The sequence below is a fragment of the Mesitornis unicolor genome, unplaced genomic scaffold, assembly GCF_000695765.1.
Source record: "Mesitornis unicolor isolate BGI_N332 unplaced genomic scaffold, ASM69576v1 scaffold11584, whole genome shotgun sequence".
NCBI lineage: Eukaryota > Metazoa > Chordata > Aves > Mesitornithiformes > Mesitornithidae > Mesitornis > Mesitornis unicolor.
The window spans coordinates 3181-18049 of NW_010179443.1; the positions used below are offsets into that span (position 1 = coordinate 3181).

Consider the following 14869-nt stretch of genomic DNA (forward strand, 5'->3'; position numbering starts at 1 on the left):
ATGAATATCTCAGGATGGCTGGCTGAGTGAAAAATAGGGAGTTTTTTACCCTTTCCTGTGGAAGCACTGCTAAAAACCCCTGAATAGTCCAATTTAAAGCATGCACATGTGAGGGAGGAAGTGAGGGGACGGAGGTTAGTGATGCTGTTTTGTGTATCCGCACGGTCGTAGGGACTGCTCACCCCAGACAGGGGCAGCCAGGAAGCTGGGAACTGGCCCATCACTGTGGGGTTATGTGAGCGAGTTTGGAAATCCTCAGAAATTGAATTCAGGGAAGACGACTGTCCCCATGAGAAACTGAATTTAGGGAGGATGATTGTCCCCATCAGAAAGCTGCTGGCCGGGTTGCGGGGCTGCTGCTCCCCTCAGTTTGCAGCAATGATGGGGGGCAGGAGGGGCGTCCATTCGTCCGTCCGACCTCCAGGGTGCCCCTGGGTGCCTAACGTACGCTCTGCTTTATCCCCGACCGCTCAGATCCCAAGGCTGCTCCTACGGATGTTAGGATAAGAGTTTTAAACAGCACTGCCATTGCTCTGACCTGGACCCGGGTGCACCTCGACACCATCCAGGGACAGCTCAAGGAGTACAGAGTGAGAAATCCGACCTCTTCTGCACTGACCATTAATTAATGATATTAATATTAACCTGCTCACAAGCTGAGGTGGCCCCCGTGACAGAGCCGCCTGCGATGGGGATGACAGAAAACTCTCCTCTGCCACCAGGACCCTTTGGCCAGGGTTGGGTGCAGACCATGGGGTCCTTCCCGGTGCCCGCCTGCAGGATCTGGGGTGCTCAGGCACCCCAAAAGGGACTGGGGTGGTGCTGCCCATGTAGAGAGGTGTCAAAGCTCCAGATCTGCCCCAAACCACGGGCTGGCTGGCTCGGGGTGCAGTGACCTCGGAGAGGTACAAACAGGCTGGTTTTTGTGTCATCCCCAAAATTCCTACATCGTCTTTTAATGAACACCAAGCCCAGCAAAGCCTAAACCCCGCGGTTCATACTAACTGGCAACTAAAGGCAGCATGGATCCTGTTGTGTGTTGTTTGGGGTTTTTTTTTTGTTTAATGTTGAATATTTACTGCTAAAGTAACTACTGGTGTTTATGGACAGGGGACAGACCCTGTTCAGTCTGGACTGAGCCCCTTCTATCAGAGTTACCAAAACCATGCGTCCTGCAAACAGTCACAGCATTTCAAATCCAATAATCCCTGGGTACTCCTTTCATGCTTTCTGCCTCTGCTGTTTCATTCTGGTCTATTTTCTGAATGCATCTTATTTCTGCATGAAATAAGATTTGCAGTCACGGCTTCGAATGGAAGCCTTTCAAAATTCAGACTTCCCTTTGTGCCTGGGCACGTCCTGCCTTTCCTTGCACCCCGTTAGGGCACTGCTCCAGGTAGAAAGGGAGCCAGGACCAGCTCTTTGGAGTCTGAGCTCGGTGGTTTTTTTTGCTCTGTGACCTTGGGTAAATGCTTAACCCCACGCTCAGCCCCTTCCTCGGGTTAACACCACTGACCTGCCTCGCTGGGGGACGTGGAGCTTCATTAATTGCTCTAAAATCCTTCTGCAGCCCAGAGCTGCTCTTTGGAAACGCCGAGTTTTGCTGTGCTTTGTTAATGAACGAAAAATGTGCACTTAAATGGGAAAAGCTTCACTTGCCATGCATGTTTCTTGAAGGCCTATTTCTGGAGAGACAGTAGTTTGCTGAAGAACCTGTGGGTCTCCAAAAAACGGCAGTATGTGAGTTTTCCTGGAGACCGAAACCGGGGCATAGTGTCCCGGCTGTTTCCTTACAGCAACTACAAACTTGAGATGGTTGTAACCAACGGGAGAGGCGACGGCCCCCGCAGTGAAGTTAAGGAGTTCCCCACGCCCGAAGGAGGTACGTTCCCCGTGCTGGTACCCATCCCTGGGTGCTGGGAGAGGTTTGGGTGGCTCAGCTCTGCAGAGCAGGGATGTGCACCAGGGGCCGTTTGTAGCTGAGCCTGGGCAGCATCACCATCACCATCACCACGGGGTAGGTGACACCTCCACAGCTACACCCCAGTCTTGTCAGTCTCAAAATGCCCTCCAGGTGCATTGCAAGTATCGCTTATGAACAAGAGAAATGTTTGCAAAGCGCCTCAGCCCCGTGCCCTTCGTTTGCTGCCCGACCTGCAAATGGCACCAGACCCCCCTGCACCAGGGAAACGGGAGCGAACGAATTCACCGTGCTCAGGAAAAGGCAGTGCCATCTCCATAGACCCCAGTACCCAGTGCTGAACGGGTGTCACCACTGCCCGTCAGGCTTTTAAGGCAGGAGCGCCTCGTTCCTCTGTTTCAAGAGCTTGTGTCAAGGATGAACTGGAGATTTTCATTTTCTTGCTGTCGCAGGAGCTATTTATAGACACGCCAATAACTTTTAGTTGGAGCTGCACTTTCAGCGGCTGCCAATGCATCCTCCTATAGCACAGATGTTTCTGGCACTGAATGGTACACGAACACAAGAGGAGAAAGCGGTGAAGGCTGGAATCAAACCCTATCTCAACCAACACAAAATGCTGTGGGGCTTTCCTCTTTCTTCAGCCTATTCCTGCTAAAAAAACGGCATCTCCCAGTCCTCTCTCTTTCTTCCTTAACATTTCCTTGGATGCTGTCACCATTTCCTAAGGATTTTTCCATTATCAGCCACAATTAAGCTTGTTCAAAAAAAAAAGAAAGGCCTCTGTTCCAGTAAGGGTGGTTTTGCAATCAGGTGCATTTGGATTGAGCTGCTTACCTGGGTGCCAGAGGCACAGAGTATTTGGGATAACTACATGCATTTGGGGTAGTTATACGCATACATGCCTGGCACTGATTTAAACAATCACAGCAGATTATATTCTTACCGTAAGTAGCTGCTTTATTCCTTTCCTATATTATTTAAATGATTTTTTTATTGGCTATATATTGATGTTTAGGAGACTGAATGATATGTACCTGTTTAAAAAAATACATCACTAATCCCTCAGATCAAAAAGCCAAGTTCTTTCCCCAGCCAAGACACCGCAATTTTGAGGAAACCAGGAGAATAATTTAATCCAAGAATGTGTAAAGCTTTCCTTCCTTTACTAGCTTTGAATAAGCAGCCATTCCTCAGGGTAAGGACCACTGTATTTGCACACCAGCTCCCTGTCACAGGTCTCTAGGCATTAATAACACAAAGGTGCTTTGCAATCGGAGGAGCTGCTCTGCTATTTCTCACCCTTCCAACAGATGAGATGTAAATGTCAGGGTGGGGGGGCGTAAATAAGACCAGTAAATTCTGTGTACAACATAGAGAAGTGGGACTTGAAGTGTGTCCCAGCTCTGCTTCACGGCTGCAGCATCTTTTTTGGGTGCCGGAGGGCAGTGGTACCCGGTGGGGTTGCATGCGGAGCTGCTCTGGTTTCTGCTCCCTGCACACACGCTGCTGCTGCAAACCCTGGGCTGGCGCATGGTTTCTGCACAGATTCTCGTTCAATCATTTTCTGCCCTTCGTTTTCTTTGTGTGTGTGTGTTATCTGCGTGAGTGTATTTATGAGTGTCCTGAGTGTATCAGTCAGCCTGCGATGTGTACAGTATTGTAAGGTATGTTATCTTGTCTGTCTTTTCTTCTCTCCCTCTCCTCCCTGCTCCCATCCTCCTCCCAAGTGCCCAGCTCCCCCAGGTATTTAAGAATCCGGCAGCCAAATCTGGAAAGCATCAATCTGGAGTGGGATCAACCAGAGCATCCCAATGGAGTCCTCACAGGATACAACCTTAGATACCAAGCCTGTACGTTCCACATGTTATCTTCTTAGCGATAATAATTAAGCCTTTAGATGTTTCCCTTGCTGCTAATTACCTCCTCACCTAGCACAGAAAGTTCTCTGTAAGGAACCGGAGGCTTTCATCACAAGCTGAGAGGCACTGGCGTTTGCTGAGGGGTCCTGGAGCAGTGCTGGGCAGCTGCAGTCCCCCCTGGAGGGAGGTGGGTGCTGAGCAGATCTCCAGACTCAGCCATGGAAGGGAAATGAGTTTGATCTCTGATTTAGAAAGACCTTTAAGCGCAGTCTGAGTAGTTTATGTGCTCAAACACAAGCTCCTGGCTGTATAAGAGATGCTGGGGCTGCACAGCCTTCTCCAAGACCCTGGCACTGGCGCTGCGCCTTTCCTTGATCACCTCTACAACCCCGAATGTCCCCACTAGCAGGTCCCACAGCCACTGAAGTCCCCAGCTGCCCTAGATGAGCTGTATTTACCAGCAGCCATAGCTCTGACCCACAGCAGGTCCGGTCCTGGGGCGAGGTGACGAGGTAGGGAGCACCATGTGTTACTGCAGCAAGGCTGAAGCCCCCACGACCTGCCTTTCCTTCCCAGTTAACGGATCCAAAACGGGCCGAACCATGGTAGAGAACTTCTCCCCCAACCAGACAAGGTTCACCCTGCAGAGGACAGACCCCATCTCCCGCTACCGCTTCTTCCTGCGCGCCCGGACCCAGGTGGGAGAAGGAGAAACCCTGGTGGAGGAGTCGCCAGCCTTGCTGAATGAAGGTACACGCAGCAGCACCAGCCTCGGGCTTTGCTGAGGGGTTGGGGGGCGATGGGACCGTGTGGCACCCAAAAACTGCAGGGCAGAGCATCAGGTGGTCCAGAGCAACCAGTACAGGGTAGTAACTGGTGTATAAGCTACTGTCTGCTGCAGGGATAGAGAGAGATGACTGACCAGGACCCAATATGAGGTGACTGGGGGGGCTGTCCTGTGCTCTGGGCACCCCCCCAAGCAATTGAGGCTCCTCATGTGCCCCTGGAGCAGGAGGGCATCTTGCCCTGCTCTCACAGTGAGTAAAGCTCTAATCTACCCCTGTGTTGAGCTGAATACGGGGCAGATGTGGGTGATTTTTCGGGGCTCGAAGGGGGTGGGTGCAGCAGCTGCATCCTCCTGGCAGTGACCCCCAGGCAGGGGCTGTGGTGCTGCCTCCGTCACCCCATAACCAGCAGCTGACCCGCCCCAGCTCCTGGGTTCCTAATACCATAAAATGCCCATTGTGGGACATCCATCAAACCAAGTGAAAGTTCAGGAGCCCTGAGGGAACTCATGGAGACAAAAAGCTGACTCTTTGCTTTCTTTAGCATTTGCTAAAAGACCGGTGATTTGGTTAGTGCGCTGATTTAATGGGGTTTTTGTCTCCTTTCCGCCATCTCCCCCTCCCCAGCTAATGGCTCTGAGTAGGAAAAGCAATTCCTACTGATGACCCAGTGGAAATGAAATGCTTCCCGACACCTCTTAGGTGGGCTCCAGCATCGCTAATTGACTTGTCAGGATGGGAGATGGGGCTGCATAGGCTACGGGGAAAAAAAAATCAGCTACATTACACCCTGGCACGGCATTGCTTTAAAAAGGAGCTGTGCTGAACAAACTGATAAAGCACAGGGATCTAAGTTGTTGGTGCTGGTACTGAATAGTTCTTATTTATTTAATTCTTATATTATATTCTTATAATAGTTCATATATATTTGCTTTACTGAGTTTGTGTATGCTGCTAACAGCAACTGTTAAGAAAGCAAATCCAAGCAATAGCCATACCCAGCTGTCTATGAGTGACTTGTGATAGGAAATAGCAGTTCCAGCGTACGCCAGCGTGACGAGGTAAGGGTCCCTGTCCATGGGGAAAGCAGCGAGAAAAAACTAGAGTCAAATCCCAGTCTAAAGTTACAGAAATACGGTAAAGTCTGACCTCAAAACATGAGACCCTGAGGTACAACACGACCGAGGTGAGTTCTAATGCCAGGCATGTAAGTACAATTAGCAGCTCCAAATGCCCACTTCGATACCTGGTACCTGCTCTGAAACTACATGAAAAATGAGTTTTAAAAGCAGATTAAGAAAATGAAACCCGTTAATGCATTCGGAAGTTGTTTTCTGCTCGCCAGACTCATTCACATGAGAATTTCCATAAAACACATCTCCGATGCTCTGCGCCAAGGGCTCCAACCCACACAAGGCGGGACAAGCACTGATGTTAGAATTACACTAGAAAAAAAAAAACCTAAATGGAAATCCAGTGTCAAAACCCCGGTCCTTGCTGGGATTAGATATCAGCACCTGCTTAAGCACTTTGCTTAATTGGCATCACCGGGAAGGTGATGGGCTGTTCCTAATGCAATGATTCCCTCTCTCTCGAGTCTCTGGTGCCTGTGTGCAAGCGGTCCCGAGTCTCTCGTTGGTGTCTTCTGGTTGTTTTATACGTTCCTCTGTTTTCTCTTCCCTTCTCTCCTACGCTCTCCTCGTACCCCCCTCTCTATCCCCGGCGCTGCCCTCTGAAGCCACGCCAACCCCAGGTACCGTACGGCCGGGAGGTAACGGGCACGGGGAAGGCTCCATCGGCGCTTGCGTGTGCTAGCAATTAAGCATGACCTCATTAACCCTTTCAATGGGAAGGAGAAGGGGCAAGGGTCTAAATTTGGCATATAAAATTAAAAAATTAATATTAAATATCTCAGAGCAGGGGCTTAACAGCCTCGAGGATGCCCAGTGACAGCCAAACCCACACAATGCTGCAGCTCCCGTAAACTATGAGCAAAAATGAGAGCCCAGTTGTCCCATTAAAGAAGTTTTTTCATCCCAGGTCTCTCCCTTTTTAAACCTCAGCATCCTTGCCCTGCACACAGAGTCTACCAGCCCTCTCCAGCCCAGCCTTTAAGCTGCATTTTCACACCCGGGACTCTGCGCTGTTGCAGCTGGAGCTTCCCTCAGCCACGCAGCTCTGTGTCGCAGCGTTATGGGCACCACAAACCCCACACCTTTGTTATTATTTCCCCCCATTATTTTAGGGCTGCCAGGGCTTTCGTACAGGAGCATCCTTTGGTTTCCAGGCGCCCATTGAAAGGGTTAAGGACGACGTCTGCGCCATGGCTGTGCATGTCTGCATGCGAGGCTACTGCTGGCTTTGCCCTCGATTGCGAATTTCTGCGGCAGTGTTGAAGCAGAGAAAAAAAAAAACCCTTTTCTTGTAACGGGAGAGGGAGCATCTCTACCTGCTTTCAAGGAAACCCAAATCCCTGGTTACCCAGTGTCAGCCCTGCAGAGTCCACAGCAAAAGCACAACTTCTGGCTGCCCAAAGAAGGACGCCCGCCTCTTACAAGAGCTGCAGATATGACCTTATTTCAACCCCACAATATCTCAGCAGCGGGGCCAGCTCCATTACCAAGCTCCGAGGGGGCTGGGGGCAGTGCTGGGGGGGGCGCAGCCGGCCCAAAACGCACCCCGAGTGCTGCGGGAGCTGCCCCAGGGCTGTGTAAGAGGTGGTGCTGTGCCTTTGCTGGACACGGCCCTGGGGTCCCCGGGGAGGAGCAGGCCCCAGGGGAAGGCTCTTCCCAAGCGATGCAAGTGCAGGACCCACTCTCTGCACCCGTAGGTTTTGCTTCCCTACCTCGTAGATGTTTCTCCTCCTTTTATTTTGTTGCAGTGATGTCCCAGTATTATTTTGCGGGCTTTTTTTTTTCCCTTTCTGAGTAGACGCCGATCTTTTCCTTACTATATTTTTCCTCTTCCTTAAAAAAGAAAAGAAATAAAAGGTGGTAACAGATTGGTCTGCTTTGGGTGGTGGGAAGCTGAGAACAGACATAACAACATAATCTTTTAGCTTAGAGGATCTCTATCGTCTCTTTTGCTGCTATAACTCGTACCTCAGCCAGGCTTATCCACAAGAATCTGGATGTTCTAAAGCACTTTGCTACCTGCAGCGGATATTGCTGAAGGCTGAAAAACACAACGCGATCTCTTTATCCTTCCATCACTTCAGGCATTATTTCTCACACCACTGGCAGCTAGATGAATTACTTGCCATTTAAAGGATAATTGTAGAGGAACAGAGAGAAATCGAGGCAGGATCCAGCGCCCATCTCTGTCCTGTTACCCAGTTCCAGCAGTTTTTGTTCCAGGCTGTTTCCCTTCCTAACAAGTGCAGGGTTCGAGTGAAAACCTGCTTGGCCTTTCTCAGAAGATCCATCTCCACTCACTGACCTAGATTTTGTAGATTTTTCTAAATGGATTTACAGCAAAAGTTGTCTTAAATTGCTGCAAACTGCTCTTTGTCATGAGCTGTGGCTCTGAAAATAAAAAGGTTTGGGGTTTTTTTTCCAGGGATAACCTTACATACACAGGGTCGGAGCTGTTTGTATGTGTGTGAGAAACTGCACCCATTTGATGAAATCAAAGTGAAGCGCAGGGACTTTCCCTTAGGAAAGGCTTTACTTTTCCTAAGCCAGACAGGGACAAAGGGAGGAGTGATCTGGGAAAAGAGAGGATGTCTAAAAAGGGCTCTCGTTTATGCTATGCATGAGAAAAAAAGTCAAAACCAGATCCCATACAATCCATGTGTATGGAGGAACTTCCACCAGGGATGTAAAGAGCTTTGGCCTTGGACTGTAAGGAAGAAAACATGGATTTTTCTCTGTTCCCTTCTTGTCTGTCCATAATGATGAATGGGAGGAGAAAGATGCCATTGTCCGTGTTAGAAACGGGCAGCAGCAGAAACAGAGAGAGCTGCTGACCCCTCTGCCCCTTCAGAGGCTGCTCAATCGCTCCTTTCTGTTCCCGAACTTCTTACAGCAAACTTTATGGTAAACACTTCACCATTTCCTTCTATTGCTAAAAACTGGGAGAGGGCGAGAAGGAAGAAAATAAAACCCACATCTGGAAACGTATTTGGCTAATCATGAAAAATCATGAAAGATTAATCAAATTTCTCCGAGCCTAATTATTTTGTAGACAAACCCAAGGGAAAGCTACAGCCTAACAACACATTAAGAGCGCCTTTAAATAATTAAAGAGCAATATGGATGTGTATTGTTTCCTGGATTTTGCAACCAAAAAAAAAAAACCCCATGCAAAACTACTCCCTGAACTGCTGCACTTCTTGGAGCAGGACTCAAGTCCCTGCCTTGAGAGCCTCCCTCTTTAAACATTCCTCATTTTCCTTTCAGGATTCTTCCTCTCTGTTGCTGATCTGAGCCTCGCACAGTTTTTGTGTAAGGTTTGGGCTCCTTTTTTTCCTGCTCCATTCCCGGCCATAGGAGCCAAGCATCTCTCTCGTTACTCAGCCTATTAATTGCTGCATCCCCCTTCCATTACAGCAGCAGGGCCCTCCCCGTCCTCTCCATTACCTGACAGGGTAATGATGCATCTTGCAGACAGCAAAAGCTGAGCCCTGTTAACGAGCGGCGCGGTCGTGTAGACATTTCCAGGAAGACGGGCAAGGGTGGGAGCAGGAGATGGGAATTGCTGCTGCTTTTACTTTGGTTTTCTTTGGTGTATTGAGATGATTTCGAGCCTGCGCCTTCAGACGTGCTGGGTCTTTTTTTAGGGTGCTGCTCTGGTCTGCAATTGGAAAAGCAGGAGCCCCTTCTCGTTTTTTTAGAAGGATGAGTGTGATTTCTAGATGGATGTGATAAAAAAAAAATGGGCAGTTTTGGAAACGCCAGCCTGGCCCTCCATAGCCTCCCTGTCCCCCCTTTTGCTGGCAGGAGCTGTGATCAATCAGTCCTTAATTTAATGAGCCCCGACAGCGTGGGCAGCAAGGGGGGGACCCCAGGTACCCCCGGGAAGGGGCACTCCCCCATGGCAGGGTGCCCTTTTTGTGGGGGGATGCGGGCGCGCTCTGATCTCTGTCAAAGAGGGCCTTCATCTCCCCCCAGCCCGAAATCAGCGCTCATTAGGGCATGGATTTCAAAGCCTAGGAAATGCCCCTTATCTTCTCCCCCCCCCAGATCGCCCAGCTGAGCTTTTCTTGCGCACACATTTCATATTCAAACACAAATGAGGGCCGAGCTTTGAGTCCCGGGGTGGCTGAGGCCTAAATCCCCTCACGCTGCGGGAGCCCCGGCCGGTCCCATCCTCCCCTCTCTCAACTATCGCTTTCCAGAGTCCTCCCATCCCACATCTCTACCTGTTCCTAGTCCTGAAAGCATCATTTTATCATAGTAGTATATAATAGCACAGTAGTGGATGGCTTCTGTTTGAACTTAATGATCTTAAAGGTCTTTTCCAACCAAATAATCCCACGATGCTATGATTTCTATCCCCAGTGCCAACACCCTCTCCTCGATCTCACACAGAGACCTAAGAGGCTCGAGTGCCGAGCTTCACCTGCATGTAACACATAAAGACAATACCCTATGTGAAGGATAGCGAAGCTTTGACCTATCCCAGATAATCTCTTCCCATCTAGGGTCTGGAGGAGCATTAAAACTGAATTACCAGTGCTGGGCGATGCAGAGCCAGAAAACAGGGGGTTATTGGAGGTTTCCCACCAGCTCCTGCATTTCAGCAACTTACTCCATGCCTTGCTGGGTCCTGTTTTCCTTCGAGGGGAGCCAGGGATCCCCAGGGGAAGCTCCGAGGCTGCATTAGCTGATAATGTGCCCACGCTTGATGGGGTCCATTGCAAACCTGTTGAGGAGCTGCAGCTCAGGCGGGTTAATGGTGACATTAACCTAGTGACACCAATCTCTTAACCTTCCGAAAACGCGCTATGAATCAGCAAAGATGGATGTTAATGCTTCTCAAGCCAAGAAAAGCTTTTTAAACTTATAGCTTCAGGGCACAGCAATGCCCTCAATCAGGAATTGGGTGAAAGAAATGCAGAACCACCCCCAAACATCCCCATTGCCCTGGTGGGGTCAGGTTGGAGAGGAATTTGCTGCGCTGTGAACACCCGAGGACAAAGCTGAGCCATTTCCCACCCAGGCTGGGTCCCTTCCCCGTCACCACCACCTCCGCTCCCCTCGCCCGTTATTTCGGTGCTTTATTTCAGTGGCTGTGCTGCTGCATGGGGCTGGCTGCGATGGAGAGGATCCGGGCACACGTTTGGGGGGGGTTTGGTGTTTTCGGGATGCGTCGGTAACCGTGGTTTTATTGCAGCTGCGCCCGGTAGGGGGATGGACTGCGACCTTCTGCTCTTCTCTGCTGTTGGATCTGGGGGGGCTGAGGTTTTATGGGGTCCGTCCTCCTTGGGGATGGACTTGGTGAAAAAGGCGAGCCCTGGTTTGGTCCTGGGACACCTTTTAAAGCACTTTCCTAGAGCTATTCTTGTTTGTGGGGGATATTTAAAACAGCCGGTCTCATTTGTCTGACTGGGGGATTTGTAATCCCTTGATCTGCTGTAAGAGCAAGTAAATGTAATGTAATGAAAGCATCGCAGGGTAAATCTCCGCTCATTTACCTTGGGGAGCTTAAGCAGCGTTTCAGCTGCATGTTCTGTTATCAGCTTTTCAGGCCCAGGCCAGTGGTGCTGCTCAGGACCCTCTCAGATTGGGGTTGGGTGTAAAGTGCACGTTTACCCCTTTCGTATGGAAATACAGCGCAGGATGGGGGCGATTTAGCAAACAAATTGCTCAGACTTTCTCCCTGGACAGCTCGGGATGTGCCAACCCTTTTTTCCTAATTTAAATGTAAATTGTGAGGGGCAGCAGTGGCAAAATACCATCCATCACTTGCTGATGAGCTGAAATCCACGTTAATGCTAAAGCTGCTCCATCACCAGAGAGGAGCCAAGAAGGAAACAGCCGAGAAGCTGAACCGAGCCCAAAAATGCTGGAGGTGTAGTTCAGGGGCTGCTGAATTAATGTAATTACAGCTTGCCCACAACAAATGGGATTATTATGGGTTTTTAAGAGATAAATCCCATTTAATGTTACAGGGAGCCCTGGGTGCTCTCTGCACAGGGGGATGATGGGGTGCAAAGAGCCTGGGGGTGCATACCCAGACCCCCTTCACGTTCCTCCTGCCGTACCCCCTCATAACTTAACCCCAGGATGGCAGAGCAAAGGCAGCAGAGGAGCAGGTCAGAAGAGGAGGAGGTCGTTCAGCCCCAGGAAAAGGATGAACCCGCGGGTGTTGGGTGCGCAGGAGCAGCTTTTCGGGGGCAGCCCCCTGCTCGCTGCCCCTCCTCACCCCGGTGCATGGCCATCCCCGCACGCTGATGGGGAAGGGAAAAGCGGCTCGGCCCCGTGTTTCCCGGTGCTGTTCTCTGCCCCCATCCCTATCCCTGTCCCTGTGCTGCGCTGCTCCGCTCTCTCTCGCGTGTCTGCGTGTCCACGTCGGGGATGGTGAGCGCAAACCCCAAGGAGACATCGCCGCATCTAAAAAGCCAGTGTTTCCCTCTCCCAGCTGCCACTGAGCTGCCTCCAACGACAGTCGAGCTAACCAGTACTACAACAACCCCAACTACCACCACCACCGACACAACTACCACAACTACCACCACTACTGACACAACTACCGACACAACTACCACCACCACCACAACTACCACCACTACCACCACCACTACAGCCGCCACCACCGTCGCAAGCACCACAGCAGCTACCGAGAGGGCTCCGGCAGCCACCACAAAGCAGGAGTTGGGTACTGCGCTTTCCTTTTCCTCTAACCCCTCTAACCCTCCCCGCATCTTGCTCAGAGCCAGGATTAATAACGGGCACAGGCAAAATTTCAGACATCCCACGCTCCGGGAATGGCTTTGCAAGGAGCTGGAGGTGACCCAGGTTCAGGAATTGGGGTGCATGAGTGGTTCCCAGCAATCTGGGGGGGCTCGGTGCCACCCTCCTGGTCTCAGTCTTAGGGATAACGCAGCCCTCCCCAGGGTGTCGTGATGCTGAATTAGCATTGGTGTTTGGGAAGGAGGCAAAAGACCCTACAAAACCTCTCAGAAGCGTTCCCTGTTATCGTATTGCCATTAAAAAGGGGTTCTGTTCCTATTATAGAAGATGTCAGCTCAAATTTAGCACATCAGCTGTTGGCTAAGAGACCTGTCACCATTTATACGAGTCTTTGGGTTTGTGCCGCTGCTCTTTGCGATGTAACCGAGCCATAGCCCACAGGAGAGCAGGGGAGGAGCTGCAGTTACAGCGTGCAGGTGTGTGCAGGGCTTTGTCAGGTCAAGATAAACTTCTCCTGCAATCAGCTGTACCGGGATGATCAAACCCTGGTTTGGTGGAGGCATCTTCTCGACTACGTGCATTTTACTGCGGGATACAGAGAGATGCCTTTTAAAACCCTGCTATAATGGTATCTGCAGTTAATAAATAATGATGGATCATTATATTCAGGTTATTCAAAAATAAAGCTGGTAGCAAAAGGGAATGCAATCAAAATAGTTCAGTTACATAGCTGGATAGGGTGTACTCAAAAATACAAATGCAAATACAAATGTTAACTCTTTATAAAGAGGGAGAGAGTGGTAATAATGAATATCAAAGTTGACACCCATTTAACTCAAGGAATTTGATTAAAGCAGTTCAGACCCCTTTCTTTATATTCATGCCTCAGATCAGCTCAGTTAAAAAAACCACCAAAACCAGACTGGGAGGACCTGCCCCCACCTGCTGCTCCCCAGGTTTGCAAACCAGCAGCACCAGGACAAAATCGGTTTAAAAACGGGCGTAAGAAATACAGATGCAGCTTCCTCCATACGTACCAGGTCTTAGTAACGAAGCACGATTGCTGCCACAACACGGTGGCTATTAAGTGACCATGTGGGAAAAGGTTGCTAATTGAAAATAGGCGATTAAGAGGCGAGGCAGAGCAGGGAGAGGAGAGAGGAGGAAACCAGGAGCTCCAAGAGGACCGAAACCACCCTGGGGACACGGGGGAAGAGGCTGAGCCCTAATGCGGGCAGACAGGGCAGCGGGGTGTGCTCGTACCGGGGATTTGGGTCACGTCCCCAACCACAGCGTCAGGTCCTGGCAGTTCCTAAAAGTCACCCAGTCCCTGGGACTGCGGTTGCTCACCTGCATTTTGGCAAACCAAAGCCCGAGCTACACCCTGAGGTGAATAATAAAAATAAAACCAAGGTGTGACTGATCTGACATCGCTTAGACACACGTTAAGCTGGTGGATTAGCTCTACTTCACTAGAAATGAAGTTCATCCGCTCTCCAAAGCAACGTCGACAATCCTTAACTTCAAAATCAGAAACGAGTGACTTCATTGCCCCACTGGCTGTCTCCAGACCCAGTAACATGACAATATTCTCTCCCGGTTTCTCCTCCCCGGTGGTGGCAGCGAGGCCGTGTGCGCTCATGCACACAGCTCCCGTTCGGGGCAGGAGGTTTCCCCGCTGACTGAGATGCTCAGGGATGGGCCACAGAAGCCTCCAGACTCCAAAGAGCACGGTCGGACTTAAACACCAGTGTGCAATGAGCTTCTGCTGCCAAACTTCCCCTAAAAGTTTGAATTTAAGGATCTCAGAAAGAACAAATACATCCTTAAGCACGCTTGTAAGTTAGGATGAAAGCGTTAACTTCAGGAATGATTTTGTAGGGTTTTACCAACCTCAGATGCTAGATGAGGTCTCCTTCGTGTGTAATCCAAAATACTAACTCCTGTTCTAACCTGTCCACCAGCCACCAATGGATCGTCCATATGGGACATAAGAGCTATGGCTAATAGTAACTGGGCAAACATCACCTGGAGCCACAATTACTCTGCAGGAACTGACTTTGTGGTTAAGTATATCACCAGTAAGCATCAGATCGCGTGGGGACTCTATAGGGTGGTGATGCCGTTAGAGATCCTGCCAGCTCCCGCGGTCACAACCATTACTTGGGCTTAATTACTGTGTGTGGAACGATGCTCTATGGGGAGGATGGGAGAGGGAAAGGCAAGGGCATGGTCACGGCTGTTTGGGGTGCACCAGAGGTGTCCCTGCTGATTCACAAGTGATTCCCCTCCTCACACCGACTGTCCAAGATGTTCATGAAACACCTTTGTGAACTGTTCGTTTGTGAACTGTTCATTGAGCTGGGCCACAATGTAAAAAAATATATTAAAATATATAAAAAATATACATGCAATGGGACAAAACTTTAAGGGAAAACAAATGAA

At 50.0% G+C, this 14869-nt stretch overlaps 1 protein-coding gene across 1 annotated transcript in view; it reads left to right on the forward strand.

Moving 5' to 3' along the window:
* The window catches only part of LOC104539300 (neurofascin-like), a gene marked incomplete at its 5' end in the record, with an annotated part of 30782 nt that overhangs the window by 3098 nt on the left and 12815 nt on the right, over positions 1–14869 (forward strand). The window contains 5 exons of the mRNA XM_010182782.1: positions 3652–3774; positions 4360–4533; positions 6307–6321; positions 12153–12389; positions 14389–14505. Coding sequence (XP_010181084.1) covers positions 3652–3774; positions 4360–4533; positions 6307–6321; positions 12153–12389; positions 14389–14505 — 666 coding nt within the window. The remainder of the gene's footprint in view (positions 1–3651; positions 3775–4359; positions 4534–6306; positions 6322–12152; positions 12390–14388; positions 14506–14869) is intronic.